The sequence below is a fragment of the Hippocampus zosterae genome, chromosome 13, assembly GCF_025434085.1.
Source record: "Hippocampus zosterae strain Florida chromosome 13, ASM2543408v3, whole genome shotgun sequence".
In the NCBI taxonomy this organism is placed as follows: domain Eukaryota; kingdom Metazoa; phylum Chordata; class Actinopteri; order Syngnathiformes; family Syngnathidae; genus Hippocampus; species Hippocampus zosterae.
This window is the reverse complement of record NC_067463.1, coordinates 4086759-4112756: the sequence shown is the minus strand read 5'-3', so window position 1 is coordinate 4112756 and position 25998 is coordinate 4086759. Positions and strand designations below refer to the sequence as shown.

Genomic DNA, 25998 nt, shown 5'->3' with positions numbered 1-25998 from the left:
ATTTTCAGGGCATGTTCAGAACGAAACTTGTTCTTGTGTATTTGTTCAACTGCGAATTTGTAATGAGGTGTAGGAGTGGCGCATGGCAGTGAAGTTTGAAGACTCACAATCAAACACTGCCCATTGGAACATCAAATTTGGTAGGTATGTCTATCATCAGTCGACCCACAGAAAAGTCTGCCTTTTTGTTTTGAAGCGGCCATTTTGGGGTCATGTTGTCCATTACCTGGGTGCTTCAAAATTGGAACTTTGAGATGACGACTCCATGTTTTTGTCTCTCAGGTTTTCCTCACGAGAACGTCTAAAAATAGTGTAAATTCCATGAGATACGAGATCATGCAACCCCCCCCCCCCAAAAAAAAAATGTATTTCCACCATGTGTCTTTACAGCTTGCTTGCATCGGAGCTAATTGGGGGCCAGTGAGTTCAGACTAGTCTTTAATTTCATCAAGTGAGGCTGTTTCTCCGAAGTGTACATTCTTCCTAGTTGTACTCGCGGTATCATATAATCGACATCTTTATTTAGGACAAAGCACCATTCATGGTAAAGTAATGACAGCATCGGTTCTAATTCATTAGGTTATTTAATGGTACGCCCAGCACTGAAATGTGTCCGTTTTTTTTTTTTTTTGACTGTAAATGTCGATTTTCAATGCAAAAGACACTTTCTGGAATCAATAGCAAATGTGTGGAAAATGTTGAGCCGAGACAATTCACACTCATCAACGTGCGTTATCATTTTCCCAGTGTCCGTAAGCCGCATTTTAGCTTCTTCATCTTGGCTCTTCATTATTTTTCTGCCGCCATTGAATTAGGGCTGGCGTTTCATGAACAAACAGCCAAATGAAGACCAAAATTTTGCGTTTGGATGTGGGGTGGAATGAAAAACATAAAGTGGGAGCCCGGCAATGTGGAAAAAGCCCGCATGTTGGCATTGACACAGCTGTTGTTGACAAAATGTCATGAAGCTCACGTAAGCCCATGTGGATCCGCAGGTCCCAGGCAAATCTGAGACCTCCATCTGGAAACAAAAGCCCACTTTTAGTCCCCTCGCTTGTCATCTGACGGCTTAATACTTGGAGAGGAAGCCAGTTATGGGTAGAGATGATTTTGTTTATATATATATATATATATAAGATTTAAGAAGGAAACACAATAATCTTCGGTCAGGGTCCTCACATGAAGAGTTGCCCGTCTCTTGTGTAGTACCGCCTTAAGCCACAATGTGTGACTGAGGTCAACTGAAAGGGATGCCGTGTTGTTAGAGCAACATGAAGAGGCAGAGTTGGCCCCCAACTAAGTTGCAATAAAAGCAGAGACATTGCATGCATGTGAGTGTGCGCAGATTTATGTGAAGGTTAATAGTCGATGCTAACTTTCACTCGCGGCAGCCCGGTGGGAGCGCGCGTCGACCTCACAGTGCAGAGGTCGTGGGTTGGATCCTGGCTCCGGCCTTCCTGTGTGGCGTTTGCATGTTCCCCCCGTGCCTGCGTGGGCTTTCTCCGGGTATTCCGGTTTCTTCCCACATTTCAAAAACATGCATGGTAGGCAGATGGAACACGCAAAATTGTCCCTAGGTGTAAGTGTGAGCGCGGATGATTGTTCATCTCTGTGTGCCCTGCGATTGGCTGGCAACTGGTTCAGGGTGTCCCCCGCCTACTGCCCGAAGAAAGCTGGGATAGGTTCCAGCACCCCCCACGACCTTTGTGAGGATAAGCGGATTGGAAAACGGATGGGTGGATTGATGAACTTTTTTTAGCGCAGCTATGGCATTTGCATCATAAGTTAGCATTAAGCTAAACTTTCTCCGCACGAAATTATATGGTTTGCTCAACCACTTGGGTATTTTGTGTTTAAATATACAACGTTTAACTCTCTTGTTTTATGTGTCCATTTGAAAGTAAACCTCAACTAGGAGTGACAAACGGCTTGAAGCAAGCATGCGTTGCCTCTTATCTAGACAATCGGGGAGGGTCTTCGTGTTTTCATTTTCTCAAAGTGATGTTGTCAGATAGTCTTCTCCGAGAGGTTTTTGTGGACTGCGGGGTTAACAGAAACAGTGTAAATGACCTGACCCGTCACTAGACATTCAGTACATTGAGAAGATTCTCTTAAGGACACCTCAGCCATGACCACAGATGCTCATAACGAACCGTTGACAAGTCGGAATGTTCCCGGGTGTCTGCCCCGTCTGGCGTCACGACAGCATCCCTAGAAATAGATGGGAGCCTTCCTAAAAAAAGAAGTGTTGCGTTGTTACACGTGTGGTGCATCCAAGTTCTCAAGATATTATTGTGATATTGCAGTCATTAAATCATTGTAGAAAGTTACCAATAATAATAATAATAATAACAAAAAAAAAAACCATCATGCTACAGTAAGCACTACAATGCTGAATTCACTTTACTCGGTTTTAATTTAAGAAAAAGCAACACAGGCGCTACTTGTTGGACTTATCTATTAGGATGTCGCTAATAGCTAACATCAGGCGCTAAGTATTACAGTTACGAATATTAAAATGATACTCGAGATTCTCCCGTCATTTGTCAGTCATTAGTCAGTCATTAGTCAGAAAAAAAGAATTGGTACCGTTCCCTTAAGGTCCATCTGTGCCCTATCATTAGATGGTAAAAATGAACTCATAAAATCATATGACGGCAAGACAAGAAGCCACATCGGAATGCCAACATGTCCGCACCGCAGCTGGGTTTGTTTACAAGTGTGTGTGTGTGTGTGTGTGTGTGTGTGTGTGTGTGTGTGTGTGTGTGTGTGTGTGTGTGTGTGTGTGTGTGTGTGTGTGTATGTGTGTATTAGCCACATGGGGACCAAAGCAAAGGGAGCCCTCGAAGGAAAATCACTAAACCACTCATCCATATCACAGATGTTCAATAAATTCCATCATGTCAAAAGTATCGGAAACATTCCGGCATTTTCTTTTCAAAAAAGCGTCAAGCTGTGCATTTGCTACCTGGGCATTCAGTGGGGACTTAGGTTATCATCCTCTCTGTATCACCTATAGGGATATAGGGTTCAGGCCGATACTAGCCTTAGTTTTTTTTGTGTGTGTTTTTTTTGGGGGGGGGAGTATCGGAGACTCATGAAGGCAGCCGATACCGGCCACAGATACTGCAGCCAAAAAAATAACACAAAATCTGACATTGCGCTCGTCTTCCACGGCAGCATTTGGCGCTCCAATGCGGCAGTCCGACACATTGGCAAATCCCTACCTGTGTCAGAAAGAAAGGACGAGTGATTCCGAAGCTCCCTGGCAGATTTGACTGACACAGTGGCAAAAACATTGAACAGCTAACATCTATCTACTGCAACCAGTACATCCAAGAGAAACACTCCAAAATGAAGACTGCTGGGAATAAATTAAAAACATTTCATGCAACACACACACAAATATGTTGTAAATATAGGTCAGTTCTTCTGATAGTATTTCGGCTGGCAGAGAAGCACTTCCTAGCCCTGACCGACCACTACTGCGACAAAACCTCGAGTGACATGCGACAACATCCGTAGCGACCAGCGTTAGGAATGCCGCTGACAGGATTGACAGCGGCAATGAGTAGGTAAGACTCGCAAGAACTCAAGTCAGTAAATGCACAGAAATGTTGCTTCTGACCTCACTTAGTGCTAATTAAGCAAAGACGCTATGACGGTAAAGTCTATTATAAGTGAGTTACTCCTTGTCATTACTGATTGAAGTTAATCGCGAAAGGTCACATACGTAAAAAAAGACCACATCATTTTCGAACCACTTGTCTGTCGTCTTGCTTGCGGGCTGTGCAATTACTGTCACGTGACATGTAACATGCTCCAACAATGAGGAGTTTCAGGCAAATCCATAAGGTGAACCTGTCAACCCCTACAACGTGAGATAAAAAAAAAGACTTACGTAGCGATACATTAGCGCAGGCTAGCTTGTGAAACATGATAAAAAATAGCAAGCAGATCAAAATGTGCCACACAACAAACCACATGACGTCGAATTTGCTGGATAGACTCTCAAATAATAAGGCGACAGTAACACAAATAATCCCTGGCTAAACTAGCATTTTTTAATCATGTCAATCATTCTCTGGATAAGCTGGCAGCACAAGATAGCTACCGGTACATTATTAAATAGCTGAATGATTTTTTTTAAAGCAAGAATTGTGCTCATTTGTGCGCTAATTGCTAGCATGCTAACTGTCAAAAGTCTAATCCAATTACATGCCAACCGTAGTAATATCAGGATCATGATTTTCTAGCATGCTAACTGTCAAAAGTCTAATCCAATTACATGCCAACCGTAGTAATATCAGGATCATGATTTGGTGGGACCATCAGCCCGACCACCCAACAGCCATTTCAGCCTTGTACAACCAGATGACGGAGAACATTTTGAAAGAGATAAAAGACAATCTCATTTTACTCGAAGATTTGTTTAAGTGCATTTTTTTGCGAACAGAGCCCGAGTCTGTTTTATTTGGGGTTTTTTAATGTAGTTCATTCACAGTTCTCCATTTCAATACCAGTGTTAATTATTCTGGAGAAATTAAAATTGCTCTGAAAAAAGATATACTACTATAATGTTCTAATATCATTATGTCAGTGGCATCATTTATCGTGATAGTTGCTATTGTTCTAAAAAAAAGATCATGTGAAGGGCTCATTCATTTTGTAAGTGTTTGAAGCGGTAACAAAAAAAAACAAAAAATCAAAATGAAGACATCAAAAGATGGGTGGATGGGATTTGAACTGTAGAACTCCAGAGGCTAGAAAGATGGCCCTGAAACCTTTAGTTGCGCCTGCTCGCCATCTCTGGCCGGCGTCCAACAAAAACATTGCGCCGATAAGCTTATCCAGCGAGGCAAAAATCTAGATAAACTAGGGAAAAACGGTTCTCCTATGACAGAGGGGCCCCCAAGCCAAAAGATTCGCATGCAGTGTCGCCCTCGGAGGGTGATTTGTAACTGAATGCACCACGCTCCTGATCACACCGAACGTGAGGTATCGTTTTTCCCATGAGATAAGAAAAGGGCAAGGCAGGTGAAGCAAGATGATGCCACGATTAAATATTTAGGCCAAGTGTGTGACGTAACGTTGAACTTCAAGTGAGACATTCCTGTCAAATGCTGGCTTGACAAGCTGGGGGGGGGGATCCCATTTCGGATTTCTTTGCTTGCCCTCTTGTCAGAGCTTGTGAAGCGTACAATATTTATTATTAATAAATATGAGTATTTGTATCCTCCTGGGGAGGGGGGGTACTTGGAGGAGAGACTGTATTCATTGTGGACAATTACTTTTTTGGGGGGCGGGGGGCGGGGTTGAAAAGACAGTTTCACTTAGCAACATGAAGCCTGGTAAACATTTCTATCTCAAGGTCTACCCACCTAAAAAAAAAATCTTGAGAACCCAAACCAGAGAAGACACAGGAAGTCAGCCAGTTTGATACAAGGGTATTATTTTCAAAGACTGACTCTATACAATTTTTGTCTGATGGCTAACACATTTTAACCTGGCAGACTATACGGCTTGGTGACCAAAATTGCAACGAATTTGCATTTTCATCATTGCACATAGATGCGGTACGAGACAGCAACTTTCCTGACTCGTCATAAAACATAAAACTCCAATACCTGTAAGTCAACTCGACAAAGGTCTTGAAAACTCAAAAAAAAAAAAAAAAAAAGCCCAGGAGCCAAAAGGCGATATTTTCTCAAGTTGTACTTGTCCTTTCTCCAGGGCTTCATGCTTAATGTACACATGTCAGCGTCAGCCACAAGCTAAGCCAGTGGTTATGAGAACCCCATCACACATGCAAGATCTTTTTTACAAGAGTATTAGCAACGGGAGATACTAAACCTTGAAGACACCAAAAGCCATCTGTCTAGTTTCGATTGTCACTGCATATGACCTGAGTTCAACTTGGCAACGGCGGTGCGGCACAGGTGGACCAGAATCATGACCCGCCCATCTAATTTGTCATCTAAAATATGCCTCCGGGCAGAGTATAATATCAGCGTGCTTGAGTATGATTACATAAAACTCCTGTAATTAATCTCATCAAAGGTCGTTTAGTTTTTCACAAGTCAAATTGACGGTGTGTTGCGTTCAAAACAGAAAGCCAGGATAGGGAAGGGTGATTCACAGTTACGTAAAACTATCGGAATGTGAAGGACGAAATGCTGCTTAGTCATCTATCTATCTACACGCATAGACACAGTCGGTCGAGGTCCCTCTTAGCCAATGGGATGCCAGGATGATGCTCGGTAATCGCCAATGGCAGAGCAGCTCGAAGTATATTGCGTTCAAGAAACTCGGAACTACAGGAAGCAGCCCGCACTGTATTTTTACCTTTCATATCTTGAAATTTATTTTGTAACAAGAGGCAATATTTTCCTGTTAAGGACGTTTTGTAACTTGAAAATTCCGTATAAACAGACGTTCGTAAATAGAGGTACCACCGTATGTTTATTTTTGTGAAAAGAAAATGCGCAAAAGGATACCACCTGGTGTTAGTACTTGTCCATCCCCAGTTGTTTCCTAATAATGGGATGGGCTCCGGCACGCCCGCGACCCTCGTTTAGGGTGCGCGGCTCAGATAGCGAATGGATGCATTGCAGCAGTTTTCCTGCATCTTGCATTGGCACGGTGACTCATTTTGTGATCTAATTCCGAGCCGCAGAGTCAGTAAAGCAAAACCTCGAGCTGCCATCTGATCCTCAGAAGCCTCTTTTTACATGCTGGGTCACTGTGTCACGCCGGCTTCCTAAGTTGCCCTGCAGAACAACTGAGATTCAGAAAACCATGTTGACTCGATTGCTAAATGATAAATGAATCGTGTCTCTGTGTGTCGTCGTGACAATTTTGTCGAAATTATTTCATTCTCTAAACAACCCATTCAACAAAACAAAAATGTTTTATCTACTGGCTTTGGAAGTCGGATCATGACAAGAAACGATGACCCTTAATTTGTGTAAATAAACCAAGCCGCGACAACCTCGAATCGCAAAACAGATCCATTTGAGTATGTGCAAACAAGTTTCAGTGAGTTGTGTTTGTGTGATCCATTTGCTGCTTGTCTTAACAAAGTCGCAACATAAACATAAATAGATATTAATTAACATTTTTCTTTTGTTTTAATTCCTCTTAGTAAGTCACGGCGTCCCATCACCGGTATGCCATTTTTAAAAGAGACCCGTGGGCTGCTCATGTTCTTTGTGGCTAACGGGTACTGCTAGCACAGTTTTGTTTCCTTTAGATTTTTTTAGGACAATGCAAATGACTAAACAGAGCTGGCTCCCTCCCTCCTTCACCTCGGTGCATAACTGCTCAACCCTCCCCTCTCCGCTCACCGCGAAGGAAACAGCCAGTATTAGCAGTTATTGACGCCATGACTTTTTAAATCCATGCTAAACCGTCAAATCAGTCATCAATCTATGCCTACTTTCAAATGCGTCAAATTGCTCCATATCAAGACCTCAGTGAGTGACCGAATAGGAACGGGATTCACAAGAGTCGTATTTTCCTTTCGCCATATTTTGAAGGTTTCACGACCCAGTCCACTGCTTTTAAGACACGTCACCAGGAAGTATTGACAGCTAAGATGAGGGCTGAAACAACAGCCAAAACGGTCAGTCAGGTAAGAGTTTTTCCTCTTCACCCAGAAACAAAACAAAACAAAACAAAAAAGACCTGTCTGGAAGAGAGAAACTTTAAACCTAGTGAACGCATCGTGGCGTCGTCATTTACATACACACTTGAAAATGGCAACTTCCTACCAGAGCTTATCCGCGATGGGCGAGCCAGATTTAAACCACATTTAACTTGTCTTTCTCTAGCTTTTATCAACAATCTAATAACAATCTGTACTACTCTACTCAACACACTTGGATGTGTGCACTTCATCTCCATAAATCATGTGACGATGACATCACCCTCCACGTTTCACGGCTGTAAAATGGCTGCTGTGATTAATGTCGTGGCGCGTCATGTAATCGCCTGATCGGAATAGGTCACGCCACATGTCAACAGTTGACATCTTCAGTCTGAATGATTTCAACCAAGATGACAAAAACATAAATAAAAATCCAGCTACTGACAACCTCTTAAGTCACCGTTCATGCTCGTCAGCAGACGGTCGGTCTCAAACTGAACTGAACAGGAATGACAGCTTCTCTTTTTCAGAATTTCTATTGAACAATGCAGCCCAGTGTGACAATCCGGCGAATAAGCTAGGCCTTTCCTGAAAGGGGTTTGCTGTTGCGTGTGGATGCCGTAAGATTGCAGCAGCGCACGTCAATCGGAGAGGATCATGAAACACGGCGCTGTGCGTCAAATTTGTACCCACTCGTGAACCTATCGTACATCAGTGAGTCAGCAGTTCAATGATTCAACACAAACAAATCACCTTCACATCAGCCTCGTCAATACGGTGAGCTAGCTTAACTAGCCCAAATAACAGGCTAACACAAACTAGCGTGCCATCACAAGAATATGCCCAAGAGCATTTACCACAAATGGTATGAAGTCATTCACTTCACTTTTCGGCAGTTGGACAATAACACTATTACTGTGAAGTACCTCAGGTGAATTGTAACGGCAAAGTCGGCTACTCGGGCTACAAAACGTTCGCTTCCGTCTTCTTGTTTGACTGTTCACAATGACAACAAACAAAACAGGAACCTCTAAAAGGCAGAGAAGAAAATAAGTCAAACTTAACACCACCACAATTCCACCGCAGGGTGCCAAATACTTGAATTGCTTTGGCCCGAGCACACACACACACAGAGAATAGCGAAGATTTGCCGCGAATAACAACAGGTTCAAAGAAAGAAAGAAAAAAAACGACGCCACCCTCAATGAAATGACAACGAATGCCTAAGAAAATTGTTAAGTGCTGAGCGCAAATAAAAGGCACACCACCCAAAAAGGTCAGCGCCATTAAGGACGCCACACCCTCGAGTATTAATTCAGACCCACCTCCCATTTATTTATTAGATTTATTATTTTTTTTCCGCACCACAAATGGCTCTCAACTGCATATTCAGGTATTTTAATGGCGGCAACTGAATGCCATCATAGGCAAAAGATGCTGTTGGCGTCTAATTGTGGTTGGCAGTGACACATCTGTGAAACACTTATTACCATTTCGCAAGCGACATCCCGAGGCGCAGACAGCGGTGGGGTAAACGTAGGCAGTGCGGCATTGATATGACTCTTGATTCAAGCTTTTAGTTCGACATGAAAAGAAGGGTAGGAGGTGTAATCAATCAGACGGGGGACTTTGGTCTATTTGGCAACCGAAAGTCAAGTGCGGATCTGAATGAAGGATTCGTCCCCTGTAAAACAATTTCCCAACTCAGCCGAAAAGGCGCCGTCATATAAACATTGACTGTGCAAGTTATTTTTATTAGTTGTCATACGAGTGGAAGCAGTAAAGTGTCAAAATACTTTATGGTTGTGTTAAAAACCAACAAAGGATTCTTCACACACGCTGTTATTGGTTTTCCCCACACTTGAATGTGTCTTAATAAAAAGTGTCTGCCGTTCTTTTGTCAAAACACACAAAGTAGAAAGAATTATAGCAACACAGTGACTGCAATAACACTTAAGAAAATAATAATATGAACAAAAAATGACAAGAGTATATATATATATATATATATCCATCCATCCATCCATCATCTACCGCTTATCCGGGGCCGGGTCGCGGGGGCAACAGCTTTAGCAGGGAAGCCCAGACTTCCCTCTCCCTAGCTACTTCTTCCAGCTCTCCCCGGGGGATCCCGAGTCGTTCCCAGGCCAGCTGGGTGACATAGTCTCTCCAGCGTGTCCTGGGTCTTCCTCTGGGTCTTCTCCCGGTGGGACATGACCGGAACACCTCACCGGGGAGGCGCTCAGGAGGCATCCGAATCAGATGCCCAAGCCACCTCATCTGGCTCCTCTCGATGTGGAGGAGAAGCGGCTCGACTCTGAGCCCCTCCCGGATGACTGAGCTTCTCACCTTATCTCTAAGGGAGAGCCCGGACACCCTGCGGAGAAAACTCATTTCAGCCGCTTGTATCCGGGATCTCGTTCTTTCGGTCACGACCCATAGCTCGTGACCATAGGTGAGGGTTGGGACGTAGATCGACCGGTAAATTGAGAGCTTCGCCTTTTGGCTCAGCTCCTTCTTCACCACGACAGACCGATACAACGTCCGCATCACAGCAGACGCTGCACCGATCCGCCTGTCGATCTCCCGCTCCCTCCTACCCCCACTCGTGAACAAGACCCCAAGATACTTGAACTCCTCCACTTGGGGTAAGATCTCCTCCCCGACCCGGAGTGGGCACTCCACCCTTTTCCGACTGAGGACCATGGTTTCAGATTTGGAGGTGCTGATTTTCATCCCAACCGCTTCACACTCGGCTGCGAAACGCTCCAGTGAGAGTTGGAGAGCCCCGCTTGAAGGAGCCAACAGCACCACATCATCTGCAAAAAGCAGGGATGAAATACTGAGGCCCCCAAAACGGACCCCCTCAACGCTTCGGCTGCGCCTAGAAATTCTGTCCATAAAGGTTATGAACAGAATCGGCGACAAAGGGCAGCCTTGGCGGAGTCCTACCTCCACTGGAAACGATTCCGACTTACTGCCGGCAATGCGAACCAAACTCTGACATCGGTGGTATAGTGACCGAACAGCCCGTATCAGGGGGTTCGGTACCCCATACCCACGAAGCACCCCCCACAGAACTCCTCGAGGGACACGGTCAAACGCCTTCTCCAAGTCCACAAAACACATGTAGACTGGTTGGGCGAATTCCCACATACCCTCAAGGACCCTGCTAAGGGTGTAGAGCTGGTCCACTGTTCCACGGCCGGGACGAAAACCACACTGCTCCTCCTCAATCTGAGGCTCGACTTCCTGACGGACCCTCCTCTCCAGCACCCCTGAATAGACCTTACCAGGGAGGCTGAGGAGTGTGATCCCTCTGTAGTTGGAACACACCCTCCGGTCCCCCTTTTTAAAAAGAGGGACTACCACCCCGGTCTGCCAATCCAGAGGCACTCTCCCTGTTGTCCACGCGATGTTGCAGAGGCGTGTCAACCAGGACAGCCCCACAACATCCAGAGCCTTGAGGAACTCCGGGCGGATCTCATCCACCCCTGGGGCCTTGCCACCGAGGAGCTTTTTAACAACATCGGTGACTTCAACCACAGAGATAGGAGAGCCCACCTCAGAGTCCCCGGGCTCTGCTTCCTCCAAGGAAGGCGTGTTGGTGGAGTTGAGGAGGTCTTCGAAGTACTCTGCCCACCGGTTCACAACGTCCCGAGTCGAAGTCAGCAGCGCCCCATCCCCACTGTACACAGTGTTAGTGGTGCACTGCTTCCCCCTCCTGAGACGTCGGATGGTGGACCAGAATTTCCTCGAAGCCGTCCGGAAGTCGGCTTCCATGGCCTCACCGAACTCTTCCCACGCTCGGGTTTTTGCCTCGGCGACCACCGAAGCCGCGGCCCGCTTGGCCAATCGATACCTGTCAGCTGCCTCTGGGGTACCACAGGCCATAAAGGCTTGATAGGACTCCTTCTTCAGCTTGACGGCATCCCTTACTGCTGGTGTCCACCAGCGAGTACGGGGGTTGCCGCCACGACAGGCACCAACCACCTTACGGCCACAACTCAGATTGGCCGCCTCAACAATAGAGGCACGGAACACGGTCCACTCGGGCTCAATGTCCCCCGCCTCCCCCGGAACATGGGAAAAGCTCTGTCGGAGGTGGGAGTTGAAACTCCTTCTGACAGGGGATTCCGCCAGACGCTCCCAACAAACCCTCACTATACGTTTGGGTCTGCCAGGACGGACCGGCATCTTCCCCCACCATCGGAGCCTACTCACCACCAGGTGGTGATCAGTTGACAGCTCCGCCCCTCTCTTCACCCAAGTATCCAGAACATGCGGCCGCAAATCCGATGATACAACTACAAAGTCGATCATCGAACTGCGGCCTAGAGTATCCTGGTGCCAAGTGCACATATGGACACCCTTATGTTTGAACAAGGTGTTCGTTATGGACAATCCGTGACGAGCACAGAAGTCCAATAACAAAACACCACTCGGGTTCAGATCGGGGGGGCCGTTCCTCCCAATCACGCCCCTCCAGGTCTCACTGTCATTGCCCACGTGAGCATTGAAGTCCCCCAGCAGAACAAGGGAGTCCCCAGCAGGAGTACTCTCCAGCACACCCTCCAAGGACTCCAAAAAGGGTGGGTATGCTGAGCTGCTGTTTGGTGCATATGCACAAACAACAGTCAGGACCCGACCCCCCACCCGCAGGCGGAGGGAGGCAACCCTCTCGTCTACCGGTGTGAACCCCAATGTACAGGCACTGAGCCGGGGGGCAATGAGTATGCCCACACCTGCTCTGCGCCTCTCACCGTGAGCAACTCCAGAGTGGAAGAGAGTCCAACCCCTCTCGAGAGAACTGGTACCAGAACCCAGGCTGTGTGTGGAGGCAAGTCCGACTATATCCAGTCGGAAATTCTCTGCCTCACACACCAGCTCGGGCTCCTTCCCTGCCAGAGAGGTGACATTCCATGTCCCAAGAGCTAGCTTCTGCAGCCGAGGATCGGACCGCCAGGGTCCCCGCCTTTGGCTGCCGCCCAGCTCACATTGCACCCGACCCCTTTGGCCCCTCTCATGGGTGGTGAGCCCATGGGAAGGGGGACCCACGTTGCCTCTTCGGGCTGTGCCCGGCCGGGCCCCATGGGTGTAGGCCCGGCCACCAGGCGCTTGCCAACGAGCCCCACCTCCAGGCCTGGCTCCAGAGGGGGGCCCCGGTGACCCGCGTCCGGGCAAGGGAAACCTTGGTCCATATATTTTGCTCATCATAAGGGGTCTTTGAGCCGTGCTTTGTCTGGCCCCTCACCTAGAACCTGTTTGCCATGGGTGACCCTGCCAGGGGCATTAAGCCCCAGACAACTTAGCTTCTAGGATCATTGGGACACACAAACCCCTCCACCGCGGTAAGGTGACGACTCACGGAGGGGATATATATATATATATATATATATATATATATATATATATATATATATATATATATATATATACTTTTATACACAAACACACACACTACATAAATCTAATAAAAATATATTATAATATATAATAAAAACTGTCACACAAAAATTGAATGTGATGTAATGAAAAATAACACACACAGTTAGTTTGGACATATTTCCTACTCCAATTCCAAGCTGGTACATTTTAAAGTGGAGCAATTCAATTCAATCACATCTTTGATATCTAAACAGATTTTTCCAATTCAGATACTTCCTTCCAATTCTACACCCCAATATGTCACATATAAGTTTGGAATATGAGTAATTAAATATGACGGAATAATAAAAAAAATATTTTCCATATGTGCAAAGTAAAAACAGAATATGGTGTTATTCTAATATTTCTAAAATAAAAATAATTGTATAAAATAATGTAAACGTGCAATTCTGTGAAAAAGAAAACAACTTATTTTACATCCAAATAATGTTTTAAAATTATGTAACATGAATAGCAATGAAAAAGAAACTGACAATATACAGTGTATATATATATATATATATATATATATATATATATATATATATATATATATATATATATATATATATATATATAGGCGGCCCGGTAGTCCAGTGGTTAGCGCGTTGGCTTCACAGTGCAGAGGTACCGGGTTCGATTCCAGCTCCGGCCTCCCTGTGTGGAGTTTGCATGTTCTCCCCGGGCCTGCGTGGGTTTTCTCCGGGTGCTCCGGTTTCCTCCCACATTCCAAAAACATGCATGGCAGGCTGATTGGATGCTCTAAATTGTCCCTAGGTGTGAATGTGAGCGTGGATGATTGTTCGTCTCTGTGTGCCCTGCGATTGGCTGGCAACTGATTCAGGGTGTCCCCCGCCTACTGCCCGAAGACGGCTGGGATAGGCTCCAGCACCCCCTGCGACCCTTGTGAGGATTAAGCGGTTCGGAAAATGGATGGATATATATATATATACACACACACATACACACACACATACACACAGCATATTTTGTAGAAGTGCAGGAAACCGCCTCAGGAGCCCATAATTTGAGTGAAGTCAAAAGTGCATTTAATGTCACCAAAGTGGGCCGAGGGGGTTAAAAGTGCAACTCCAGCACCGAACAGTACGAAAAGCCACTTCTCTTGTCACCCGGCTGTATTTTTTAGGGAGAGGTTCAAGAGAGGACAAGCATTCACACATGCTGAGAGACCCCCACTCCACCCTCCCCACCCGTGTACACCTCCCCAGCCAACAGCGATCACACTTTTATGGGGATCCAGCCTGCACTGTGAGAATGTTAACGCGGCTTCTTGTCTTCGCTTTCGGGTATGTGCACGTCGGTGGTGGCTACAACAATATCCCCTCAAGGAAATATTGAAAAATTAGCAACACGTACATAAATGTGTGTTATGAGCGGCATCTGGGGTCAACGAGACTGGCCCAGATGTTCTCGTTTCCCAGGTTACAGCCACTTTTAAGGATCAACAAAAGGCATCGGGTAGAGATTTGAACGTTATTTCCATTACGACGACAGTCAGCGTTTATTATTATTTAGTCATGGGGAAAGTATCGTCATTGGCCGGCTTTTTGGTTACTTTTTTTTTCTTTCTATCCTTGTTATTTGGGCGTCTTCAACATTAACACGACTTGGTTAAAAATAACCCAGCATCGGTTAAAAAAAACAAAAACAATATGAGTACAAAATAAAATAAAATAAATAACCCAGCAAAAAGAGGAAGAGTTATTCAATGGAAGAACAAATTAATTTGAATGATGTCATGAAGATATGAAAATGTTTTTTCATAAAACATTTGGGAAAAAAAAAAATATATATATATATATATATATAGGTAAACATTTTTATTTCATTAAAGACAATAGAATGTTAAAGATTTTTGTATTGTCTGTCAAAATGTAAATTATTATATACTGTATATTTATTTCATACATACGGTAATTTTATGTTGGACCTTCAAAAGTTAACGTGTCCTGTGAGGAAAAAAGGTTTGGTCACTAATTTTTATTCCATATGCACCTTGAAAGTATAAAATTTTCAGATTTTTTATTTTTTTTTACAGTTTTAGACAAGTCAACAATTTTTTACTGTTTTTTAAAAACTTTTCTAATCAATAAGTTGCAAGTAATTCTTTTCTAAATATAGCTATTTTTTGCGCTAATTCCAATTATGCCCTCTTCTGCCAATCCAGTTTTTAATATAACAATAACAATCATATTAAATATGAGATCGTAACATATTTAATCATATTTAGGAATAAAGGGTTAGGTTCAAAAATGGTTTGAATATTTTTTCTGAAACACATACAGTAGCAACGACAGGCACAGGCACATTATCGAGTTCCTCTGGTTTAATGCATTGAGACATCAATGACTGTGCCAGCACGTGAGGGAAAGATGAATATTGCTCCACCTGCAATGATTCATTTGTTTCAATAGTTTGCGTAGCCAGTGGGGAGATGTGTCACGGCCGTCGGCGGGGCAGGAAAAACATCTTTTCATTCCAAAGAGAGTCTTCAATGCGAGAAGCGTTGGGCCTCTCGTTGAGCCAGCCCGGACCAATCACGCTAACTATTCATGAGCTCTAGGTGAACACTTCCATAAGGTGGGGAGGGCATCAGGGTGTGGGGGAATAACCTAATTTTGCTTGCAGCGAGTGATTTATTGATGTGCTCGTCCCGACGAGTAACAAGACAGTTTCAGAATATTATTGCAGACTCGGAGGGGGGGGTGAGAGGGTGGAAGGAGAGTTGGACATAACTCCACTCATGACACTCTTGTTTTGCCTTTTTTGTGTACATTCCATGACCACTGGTGAAAGATGAACATTTACGATGAGAGATACTGTATATATATTTTAAAAAATAAATAATTATAATAACACATTTCCAGGTATATTTTGAGAAAGGTACCTTTCGAACACACTCTGAACACACAACGTATTAAAACTGAGCGAGTGGCTGGGTTGCACCCAGGAGGGGTCGCCGGCTAATTGCAAGACGCAAACAACCTCACATTCATACCTAAGGTCAATTTAGAGTCTTCGGTGAACCAAGCATACATGTTTTTGGAATGTGGAAGGAAGCTGAAGTACCCGGAGAAATGAAAGTAATAAGTTCGGGGACAAAAAGTAAAGTTCACACAAGAACCTAAGACCTGAAGAACTACTCGACCGCTGTGCTACCAGAAATCAATTCAACAGTTAAAAAAAAATCATTTTAGCTCATAATGTCACCAGAGTAAAACAAGATTTTTCATTCCATTTGTTAAAACAGCAGTTGGCGTAAAACGGGGTCTTGAGGAACACCAGATGAAATAAAGGGCATAGAGGATGAACGGTAAAGAAAGTGTTGCCTTTGCTCCATTATTTTTAGGCCAGTTAATTAATGTGACCGCATTTAATTCGGTGTTCCTCAAGGTTCTGTCTTTTGCCCGTCAAAGTATGAATATAATATAAAGTTAAAATGATTCAAAACAATGTTCCAAAACATTTTTTGGGAATATTTAAGTCTTAAGTGTATCCACCAAATGATTCCATGAGCCGCTATGTTTCATTTTACTGCCATTCAAATAAAAAATTAAAAAAAGCATAAATGACTTTGTTGCATAAAACTAAAGCCCATCAGGATGGGTTGGTAGATGAGGAAAACTTTCATTTGAATTGATTTCCATTTCACTTCAACAAAGAAATAAAGAAATTGAAAAACTTAAACAAATAGAAAGAACACTTGAATCTATTAAAATTGGCATAAATATAACCCAGCGAGAATACACCAGCAGTTGAGGAAAAACAAGCACTACAGAAATATTCCGCCACAAAAACAACAGGCGAGAGCTCACAATGCGCCGGGAGTCCGCTTGTGCACGCTCAAGCTTTAATTGGCGATTTAGTATCCAGCTGTGTCTGAATTCATCAAATCATTTGCATCCATTGATTTAGCGGAGGAACATACAATTAAAGACTGATTAGGACACTCTCTGGAGTACGCCTTTTCGGCCCCTCGTAGAACATTGAGAGTTGGACGGCGTCCAGAGCGAGCCGCTCACCTTGCTTGCTTTCATGCAACAGACACGACGCTGGCTTCCATCTTAGCACAAGGTGCACATGCTTTTAGCAATTACAGATTAAAACTGATGCACATGGCGCTAAATTTAAGAGGGAAGACTCTAAAGTAGCATGAAGAGTTGTCTATAGTGTGAGTGTCTATAAGTGTGAAATCTCTACTCGGGTGAAAAAAATATTCATGCTCGTGTTAACTGGGAGTCAAGAAGACACACCTAGTAGAGTGCCTCGAATTAACTCCAAATAAAGTTCAGCTGTTCTTCTAGTAGACATTATTTGTAAATCACTGCATGCCTTCTTTTTACACTGCCTTTCTCTTTTCGTGAAACTCGTCATCAACGAGTGCGTATTTTTACTCAACAGGGCGGGCATTTTGTCACTTGCTGTCGACTGAAAATGACATCACTGTTGCTCAGTTGTGATGTCATTTTCACTCGGCAGCAACTGGCAAAATGTTTGCGGGATGAGATGGAAAACAAAAACCAGGTAATTTGTTTTTTCTGATTAATTCATTTTCCGCAAATGTAAATCAGTAAACGGATCATTTCTCCTTCTTTTTTCCCGGTGGGAAAATACATACAAAGACGTATATGTTTGTTGTGCTACACTTCCAAACGCGTTGGTCATTGTTTGAATACGCGCCATCAAACTCAACCGCTTTGCATTTCAGTTCAAGTCTCATCAGAAAACTTGAACGGCACGTTGCGGGCATGTGACATTCGCGTAAAACATGAGAAAAATCCTCTTCTCCTGGGGATCTTCAGTTAAAACTCAAAGAATGCTCCGATGAAAAACCATTTTTAATTAAAGCCACTTACAGCGGAAACCAACAGTGAAAGAGAGGAAGAAAGGGAGCGAGGGGATTTGGCTATGTTATCCAAAGCTCTCAGCGGATGAAAGTTTGTAGGGATTTCGACTGGTTACATAACTTTTTTTTTTTTAATGTCTATGCAATATTAGGCCCTGAATACAGTAGCAAAGATCTCTCTTTCTGTCTGCTCGGAGCATGTAGGCCAAGTCTTTCACTGACGTTCTGTCTGACACCAGGGCTAAGCTGGATGTCATTAGGACTTAAGGTGGCAGTGATCCTGTCGGCGAGAATACGAGCCAAAGTACGAGCCTTGGAATAACCCCCCCCCCCCCCGCTAAAAAAATGTCTGCTTCAAAACAAAATGGCCGATTTCCTGTTGCATTTTGGTCATAGGAACCAGAGAGATTTTCATGTGGCCTGTTATGATAAAAACATCCCAAGAGCCAGTGGTGATTTTTTTTCCCCCGAAATTCACAGGCCCATTTTTCATGGCTAATCTTTAAAAAGATCCTCAAACATCGACGGTATAATCATAAGAGCTTCGCAATTTAGTGTCGCAGATTAGGGGATATCTTGGTGAGTTCCTGAGAAGTCATTTATCAAAAGTAAGTACCGACCTATATATATATATACTGTGTGTGTGTGTGTGTATATATATATATATATATATATATATATATATATATACACACACACACATATATATATATATATATATATATATATATATATATATATATATATATACATGCATGCATATATACGCATGCGGTCGGGCAGTAGGCGCGGGATACATGCTGAACTGGCTGCCAGCTAATCACAGGGCATAAATAGACGAACAACAATTCGCACTCACCATCCCACCTATGGACAATATAGAGCGTTCCCATTAACCTGCCACGCATGTTTTTTGGAATGTGGGAGGAAACCGGAGTACCCAGAGAAAACCCACCCATCAGTGAAGTCTGCCTTCCACCCAAAGTCAGCTGAGATAGGCTGCATGCACCCACCCTCCCCCGCGACCCTGTTCAGGATGAGCAGTGTTGAAATTGATTGATGATAAATGGATGGATAAATTGATGGAGATACACATAACACATAAAATACAAAGCGAATTTTTAAAAAAAAGCATTTTCAAAAAAAAAAGAATTAATCAGCAACTAACAAAAACTCACTCTAAAATTAATTTGAGCTGATTTATGCACCAAAAACTCAATTCAAAACAAAATCCAGACCAAGTATACTGAAAAAAACCTATTGCAAGCCTGGCTTAAGGCCATTTTTCTGTTCGCAACTAATTGAGTTTTGGGCGGCCGCGAGTTCTGAACAGCTCAAATCCAGCACCATGTCGGAAGAACTTTTGGTTCCGCGGCTGTTGGTCTAGAGGTGGTAGTTGCAGTGGTTTCCTTTCGCCCGTTCGCCTCGTTTCACAATCCAATCCAGCCCCCGAGCGCTCGTAATTGTTTATTTCATCAGTCTGGCAACAAAAGCGCGTCATGAATCATCCATAATTCATGACGCTGCCAACGCTCTGGCCCATTAAATCACATATTTTTCACCCAGTGAACGCCTTTCGCGCCGACAAAGCCTGTGCTCAAGACGTCAAATGTCTTACAGTCGACCACACAGTACATATAGTGACGGCGCGATGCTTTGATCTCGTGGGAGGAATGATCCCGCCGACTCCCATTTTCAGCCTGCGTTTCTCCAAGCGACTCACTTCCAAGTACCTCATGCTATAGCACATGACTACAAGCGAGTGCCCTGCCTTCTTAAGAGACAACCTGTTGGAAATTCAGTCCGATAATTATCCGCACGAGGCGTCGGCAGTAAACTTACTTGGATCGTAAAATTATTATTTTTTTAAATAATAGAAGTGCGTATGAATGCACTCAACTAATGGCTGTTAAGAGAATGCACTCGTGCTTTGATGTGAATAAAGACAAAATATGATGGGGAAAAAATGTAACAATGAAGTCGGATAAGTTGTAACGCTACAGATGGGAAATAAGGAATAAAGTTAGAGTCTCAGAAATGGGTCTACTTAAGTCGGAATACTTTGAGGAAAAAGTTGCTGTGTTCTGTGAATCAAATCTTTCGAGAAGAATTAAATTGTCATTTTATAGAGTTGGAATTTGAAAGAAAAAAAAGTCGTGAACAAACGGGTTAAATGTTTTTATTACGAGACGGAAATTTTAATATAAGAATAAAGATTTGGTTTTAAATGAAGCTGAAATATGAGAAAAAAAAGTCAGAATGTTACAGAATTAAAAATTGAATTTTACAAGCTAACCTATTTAGAACTATGACGGTAAGGTGGAAATATTTTGTAACTTGAGTCCTAATATTAAAAAAAACAAGATCTGAAAACAAAGTTGTAATCCTATTTGATAAAATGTATTTGAATGTTATTGGAACAGAAGCTTGGATTTGACATGAATCGAGTCAAACTAATCAGACAAGAAATGAATTATGTCGTCGGGGGGATTTTTCAGCGTTGAGGTAATAAACGTTGCAATAGCTGGGAAATGTCGCCAGGTGACAAGTATAACATGACTAATTTTGCGTGAATCAATTTAAAATAGGATGAAAAAAGTTTGAATGTTGCAACAATCAAATCGTTAGGTCATCGTTTACCCGAATAATGTTGCAAGGTTTCGAACATGAGAACGTCATTTTACGTGAATGAAGGGAAGATATTACATCATGAGCAGTTGGACTGTTATGAGAATGAAGGTGAATTTCAGATGGATAACGCCAGAATATATCAACCCCCGCCCCCCCCCCCAAATACATTTACAAGATAATCTAGTGTATGAGAATCCTCATGCGGCGTGCCAGAAGACCACCGTCCCCAAGTTGCTCCCCACGTAAGCTAAAATCCAAACAATCGCTGTCAAAGCCGAAATCCGTCGCTTACCTGACCATGCCGTCACTGATACAGTTCTGACCCGGGTATCCGTCGCCCCGGGCCGACAGCGAGCCCTGCGGCATCCCCGGACGCGATTTCCACGACTCCATCAAGGCCGCCACCGGCGATATTAGACTCAACAAGGGGTTGGACTGGTCCCGGACGTCGTGCCGCGCAAAGGACATTGTTCCCTGCGTGCCAATCTGATAATGGAATGAGTGTCCGCTGGAATTAACTCCGACAATGGCCGAGGCGGGCACGCCGTTGCTCTCCTGGTAGTAGTCGCCATCACTGGACTCTTGCTTCACCCCTTTGGACAGGACGTCATTGGCGAACACGTCGGCGTCGTAACTCCCGTTGAGGGACACCGGCGGTCCTAAGATTCCGGAGAGGCTGTATTCGTCAACGTTATTCCTCAGGGACAAGTAGGTGGTCTCGGATGCCGGGAAGAGGCCAAGCGGCGGAGACTCTTCGCCGTAGGACTGCGCGTTCATGCACCCGTCGCTTTTGTCGGGTTCGTTCTTGATTTGCGTGATAAACGGCGCATTGGAGGTGTTGCATTTGGAGCCGCCCGAGCACATGCTCCGAAAATCAGTCCCGGGCTCGTTCTTGATGTACTTCACCATGCCCATCTGGTCCAAACCCACGTTGAACACCTCGCCATCCACCATCTCCACCTTGGGGAACTCAAAGGGCTTGAAGTCCAGCTCGTCGGTCAGAGCCGTGGCCTCGGGGCTACGGGTGTCACTCCGCGCCAAACCCAGTTCGCCGGTCGGACTGGGCGCCGGGAAGCCTCCGGAGGAAGGGTTCTGCGGACTTCCGATGGCCATGGCCGGACTGCAGGCGGGGGGGCGGACGGCAGCGGGGCTGGAAGCGGAGGACATGACGCTGCAGGTCTGCGGGGACCTCACGCTCGTCATACTCCGAGGGCTGGACATGGGGGACCTCAGCAGGGGCGGCGAGCCCACCGTGCTCGACTCCACAGGGCTGCACGCCGATGGATTCCTGCGCCTGGCTCCGGACAGGGCCGCATGGCTTACAGGCGAGCACGCCGGGCCGAAACCCGCCGGGGGGCTGGTGGTGGTCGACGACACCAGGTTGTTACCGCCGCCCGGGCTGGAAGTCTGCGGGCTGCCGGACAGCGACGAGGCTAGTAGCATGGAAGCGGAGCTCGCCGGGGCGCCGACGGTGCCGTCTCCTCCGCTTGGCGGCGGGAACGCAAACCTTTTCAGCTTGGGGCTCCTGGCCGAGCCACGCTGGCTGTCCCCGAGAGAGCGCCCGCATACCGGGTAGTGCGTTTTCCCAGGGCTGGACGAGCCCCCGTGCTGGCCGAAGGCAAAGTCCGCCTCCCTGGCAGCATTCATGTAAAGGCCCATGGACTCGGCCACGGTTTTGGAAAGCTCCTTGGAGTCCATTTCCGGTTTGGCACCATGCAAGGAGCAGTTGCTGATGTGTGGCGGGCCGAAGTGTTGGTTCGGCCCAGGACGAAGCACCGGCTGCTGCGGCTTCTTGGCGCCGCCCACTTTTGGGTCGGCGACATTCGCCATGTCCAGGCTGGAGTCCTCGGCGGTACAGCCGAACTCCATGGTACTGGGGATCTGAGACCACCTGTTCTCTGTATCGCTCCCCTCAAAGAGACTTTGGTATCTTTTGGTCTCCATCGCTGGCTCATGGAGTCACCTTGCAAAAAAAATAATAATAATAAAATGTGAGACCAGTTCCAACCATGAGGTTTTGATATAAATATGCCAGCGAGCAATTCGATTAAATGATGACGGCTGTGCTGTCCAATGAAATGCCTTCGCTCGTACATTTTGCCCCTTGTACCTTCCAAGTTTGAATATTACAAGGCTGAAGTCATAATTTTGCAAAAAATGAAGATGATGATTTTCCTTTGATAAAGTTTTCATCAAGAAACGGACCTATAACAAAAAATAAAGTCAGAATGTAACCTTAGGGGACGTCAAACCAAAAAATGGGTAAGCACAGCATTCTGATCAATGTTGCTTTCGAGCAATACGAATCAATCCGAAAATTGGACACCCGTTTTTATCCGTCTCACAAGTGCGGCCATTTTGCCACTTGCTGTCAACTGAAAATGACATCACGTTGCCTCAGGGCTGAGCTTGCGACTCTCACGGGTGAGCCATGACGGTTGTTACCTGACCCTTTTGGCAATGCAATGTCAATTTCAGTTGACAGTGAGAGGCAAAATGTCCACCTCCCCCAGTGGTTTTTTTCTGATTGATTTATATCCCACAAATGCAATATCGATCAGAATGTCGTGTTGAGAGAATAGTAGGAGCACATCGGACATATTATTTTCAAGAAAATATTTGATTACACTCGCCCTTGTAATATTACGAGAAAAAGTTGTGACATTTTATGCGATAAAATTTTAATAGAACACGACAAGGATTTTCTCATATGAGAATAAAATGTAGCATTTTGAAATAAAGTTTTCATGAGATTAAATTCGTAATTCTGTGTGAACTACTTTGAGGGAAAAAAAATTCTGAGAAAAATGAAGATATTTTAAGATTATACATTTCTGGCGGGTGGAGATATTTTGAGAAAACAAAAGTGAATTATTTTCGCTCATTGAAACTTGACCAACAGCACCCGGTGGTCATAGCCCAGTACAGCACCCTCTATTATATCAACGCACGATTAATCAATTCCAAAGAGCAATGAATGTCATCATGGCTGGAGTGGAGTGCCTCCAATTATGCTTGACTTTTCTTTCTTTTTTTCATTATCTGAACCGCTTTATCCTAACGAAGGGGCGCGTGGCATGCTGGAGCCGATCCCAGTCGTGTTCGGGGTGTCGGCGTGGTATACCCCCTGAACTGGTTGTTGCCAACCAATTGCAGGGTGCACATAGACAAGCTACTATTCACTCTCACACCAATGGACAATTTAGCTAGAGTGATAAATGAAGTTACCCAATGTGCATGTGTTTGGAATGTGGGAAGAAACCAGTGTTCCCGGGAAAAAAAACACCCAGGCACGGTAACACCGAAAAAGCCCGGTACCCGGAATCGAACCCTTGACCTCTCCACTGTGAGTCCAACGTGCTAACCTGTCAGTCCTATGTCACCAACCTTGACTTAATTTTTTTTAATGCAGATCAACACAAATGTTTGTGTCATTTTTGCATTTTAGAGGATAATACACAGCTTGACAGGTGGTAGGTGCCTCGTAAGAGTTAAAGCGTCGACGTGACGTCTCCTGGGCTTCGTGCAAAATCAGTTCCCCTGCCTCACTCCTATTGGACGAGCGGACCCAGAGCTCACGCGCCGATTGGCTCCCGGCGCCTGTCAATCGAAAAGTTGCAAGCCTCGGCGGCCACAACAGTGCTGCGACACAAAGTTGGAAGGCTTTGTTTTGGTTCGTAAAAGACAACATCCACACGTTTTACGTTTAGGAACAGCCTAAATTAACCATAAAAACTATCGATTTTTATATTGTTACGGATGTGGTTTAAAGCCGTCGCGGCACGTGCATGCGGAGTACACACCCCCTTTTAAAATCATTTCAAAAGAACCTACGCCACGATCTGTGTGCTTTTTTTTCCATAAATACTGTAAATGCCATTTTGTTTGTCATTATGAAGTGAGTCATTTAAGTCGTAAAAGGTGGCAAACAGGCGCGGGTGCAAACTCGTTCATGAAAATAAGACATTTTTTAAAATGATAAGAACGGATCCAACTTGCAAGCAAACAGACTGGTGTTTTTATGATTAATATAAAATGACTAGCGTCAGTAAAAAAAAAAGTTAGTTAACACCTTTTAAAGCGGCTCCACGCATGCACTAAGCCTAAAATAGAGTCAATTCTTATTTTATTGAGTCTTTTGGCTTACCTTAAAGAGTACATTCGGTGGGGTGGTTGTCAGGTGTTTGCATCCAGAGGAGCGCCAAGAAAAGCAAATAGAAAGGGAAAAGTCGTGGTTATCGTCATAAATAGGAGTCGCGAAAGAGAGTGTGGCGCATAGTTGCGCCAGTTTTTTTTTCTACGCAGCTCAGTTCGGTAATAATAATTATTATGATAACGATCCTCAGCGAGCTTTGCAGCAAAAGCGTAAGCGGGGTCCGACGGTGTTCCGCTCGGCGTACTGCTTTGCTCGCTGGCTCGAGTGGAAGTGGAAGAAGGAGAAGGAGAAGAGGTGCGGGGCGGGCGAGCGAACGAGGGAGTGAGCGAGAGAGAGCGAGAGCGGTGGGGTGGGAGGTTGGGGGCGGACGGGACACTCGTCTCACTTGGGGTCCCGCGCCTTTGCTGTACGCTCCCGTCTCGATGTCGTAATGAAAGGAAAAGGTGTGATCAACATTAGACTTGCGCGAGGGCGTGCACGTGCGCGTGTGTGCAGGCGCGGGCGTGTCGTATACAGTCTCGGTGGCTTGCTAGTCAGTTATAATTTAGGGCATAATCGGCGTTAAAGTTACTTGGGCTTTTTTTTTCTTTTTCTTTTTTTTGTATCGTTCGTTGCCATTCTTTGACTGTACAGTATGTGGAAAAACTCATTCGGAGAATCACCTGTAACATGAGCCTCCACCAGGTGGCGCGCTTTTTCAATGGACCTGTCATTTGCAAGAACCCCCAACCCGAATGAGTGCGAATGAACGAACCATGAACCAGATACAAATATAAGGCGTTGCTATTATACTAATGTTGTGCATATTTAATAATGATAAAAGTAAGGCCCTGTCATAAATTACGCAAGTCAATAGATGGACAGACGATGGATCGATAGAGAGATAGACACCTCTTGATGGCATGCAAATGATCTGTTTGTTGACCTGTTGCCATTTTTGCACTGAACAGCCCAGACAGCGAAAGCAGGAGCCACTTAGTTCCATTCCTACACTTGATCAAACTCCTTCTCCTTGGCATCACTGATACTCTTCTGTGGTATTTAGAAGGGGAAAAAAAGCCAAAGAGAAAAAGCATTCAACATGAAATAAGTAGGCTTCATCCATGACGAGTGATTCCTCTGACAGCCAGACACTTTTTGTCGGCCCGCTCATCTGCGAAAGGGCCTCACGGGGCACGGGGGTAGTGGGCACAGGTGAACTGGAGCGAGCTAACACTCAGAAGAACCCCCCCCCCCCCCCCAAACACCACCACCACACACACACACCTC

The 25998-nt window shown here is 44.9% G+C and overlaps 1 protein-coding gene and 1 long non-coding RNA gene across 2 annotated transcripts in view; both read right to left on the bottom strand.

Annotated features, from left to right (window-relative positions):
• nr3c2 (nuclear receptor subfamily 3, group C, member 2) overlaps positions 1-25058 on the bottom strand; it is a 65759-nt gene extending 40701 nt beyond the window's left edge. Inside the window, exons 1-2 of the mRNA XM_052083621.1 lie at positions 24721-25058; positions 20866-22536 (exon numbers count right to left, since the gene is read on the bottom strand). Of these exons, the coding sequence (XP_051939581.1) occupies positions 20866-22517 (1652 nt within the window). The 5' untranslated portion in view covers positions 22518-22536; positions 24721-25058. The remainder of the gene's footprint in view (positions 1-20865; positions 22537-24720) is intronic.
• LOC127612882 (uncharacterized) lies at positions 1498-4245 on the bottom strand. Its single transcript, XR_007965995.1, has 2 exons — positions 1661-4245; positions 1498-1609 (listed from the first exon to the last, which is right to left on the bottom strand). It is a non-coding gene; the product is annotated as an uncharacterized LOC127612882 (long non-coding RNA).
• Positions 25059-25998: the final 940 nt, after the last annotated feature.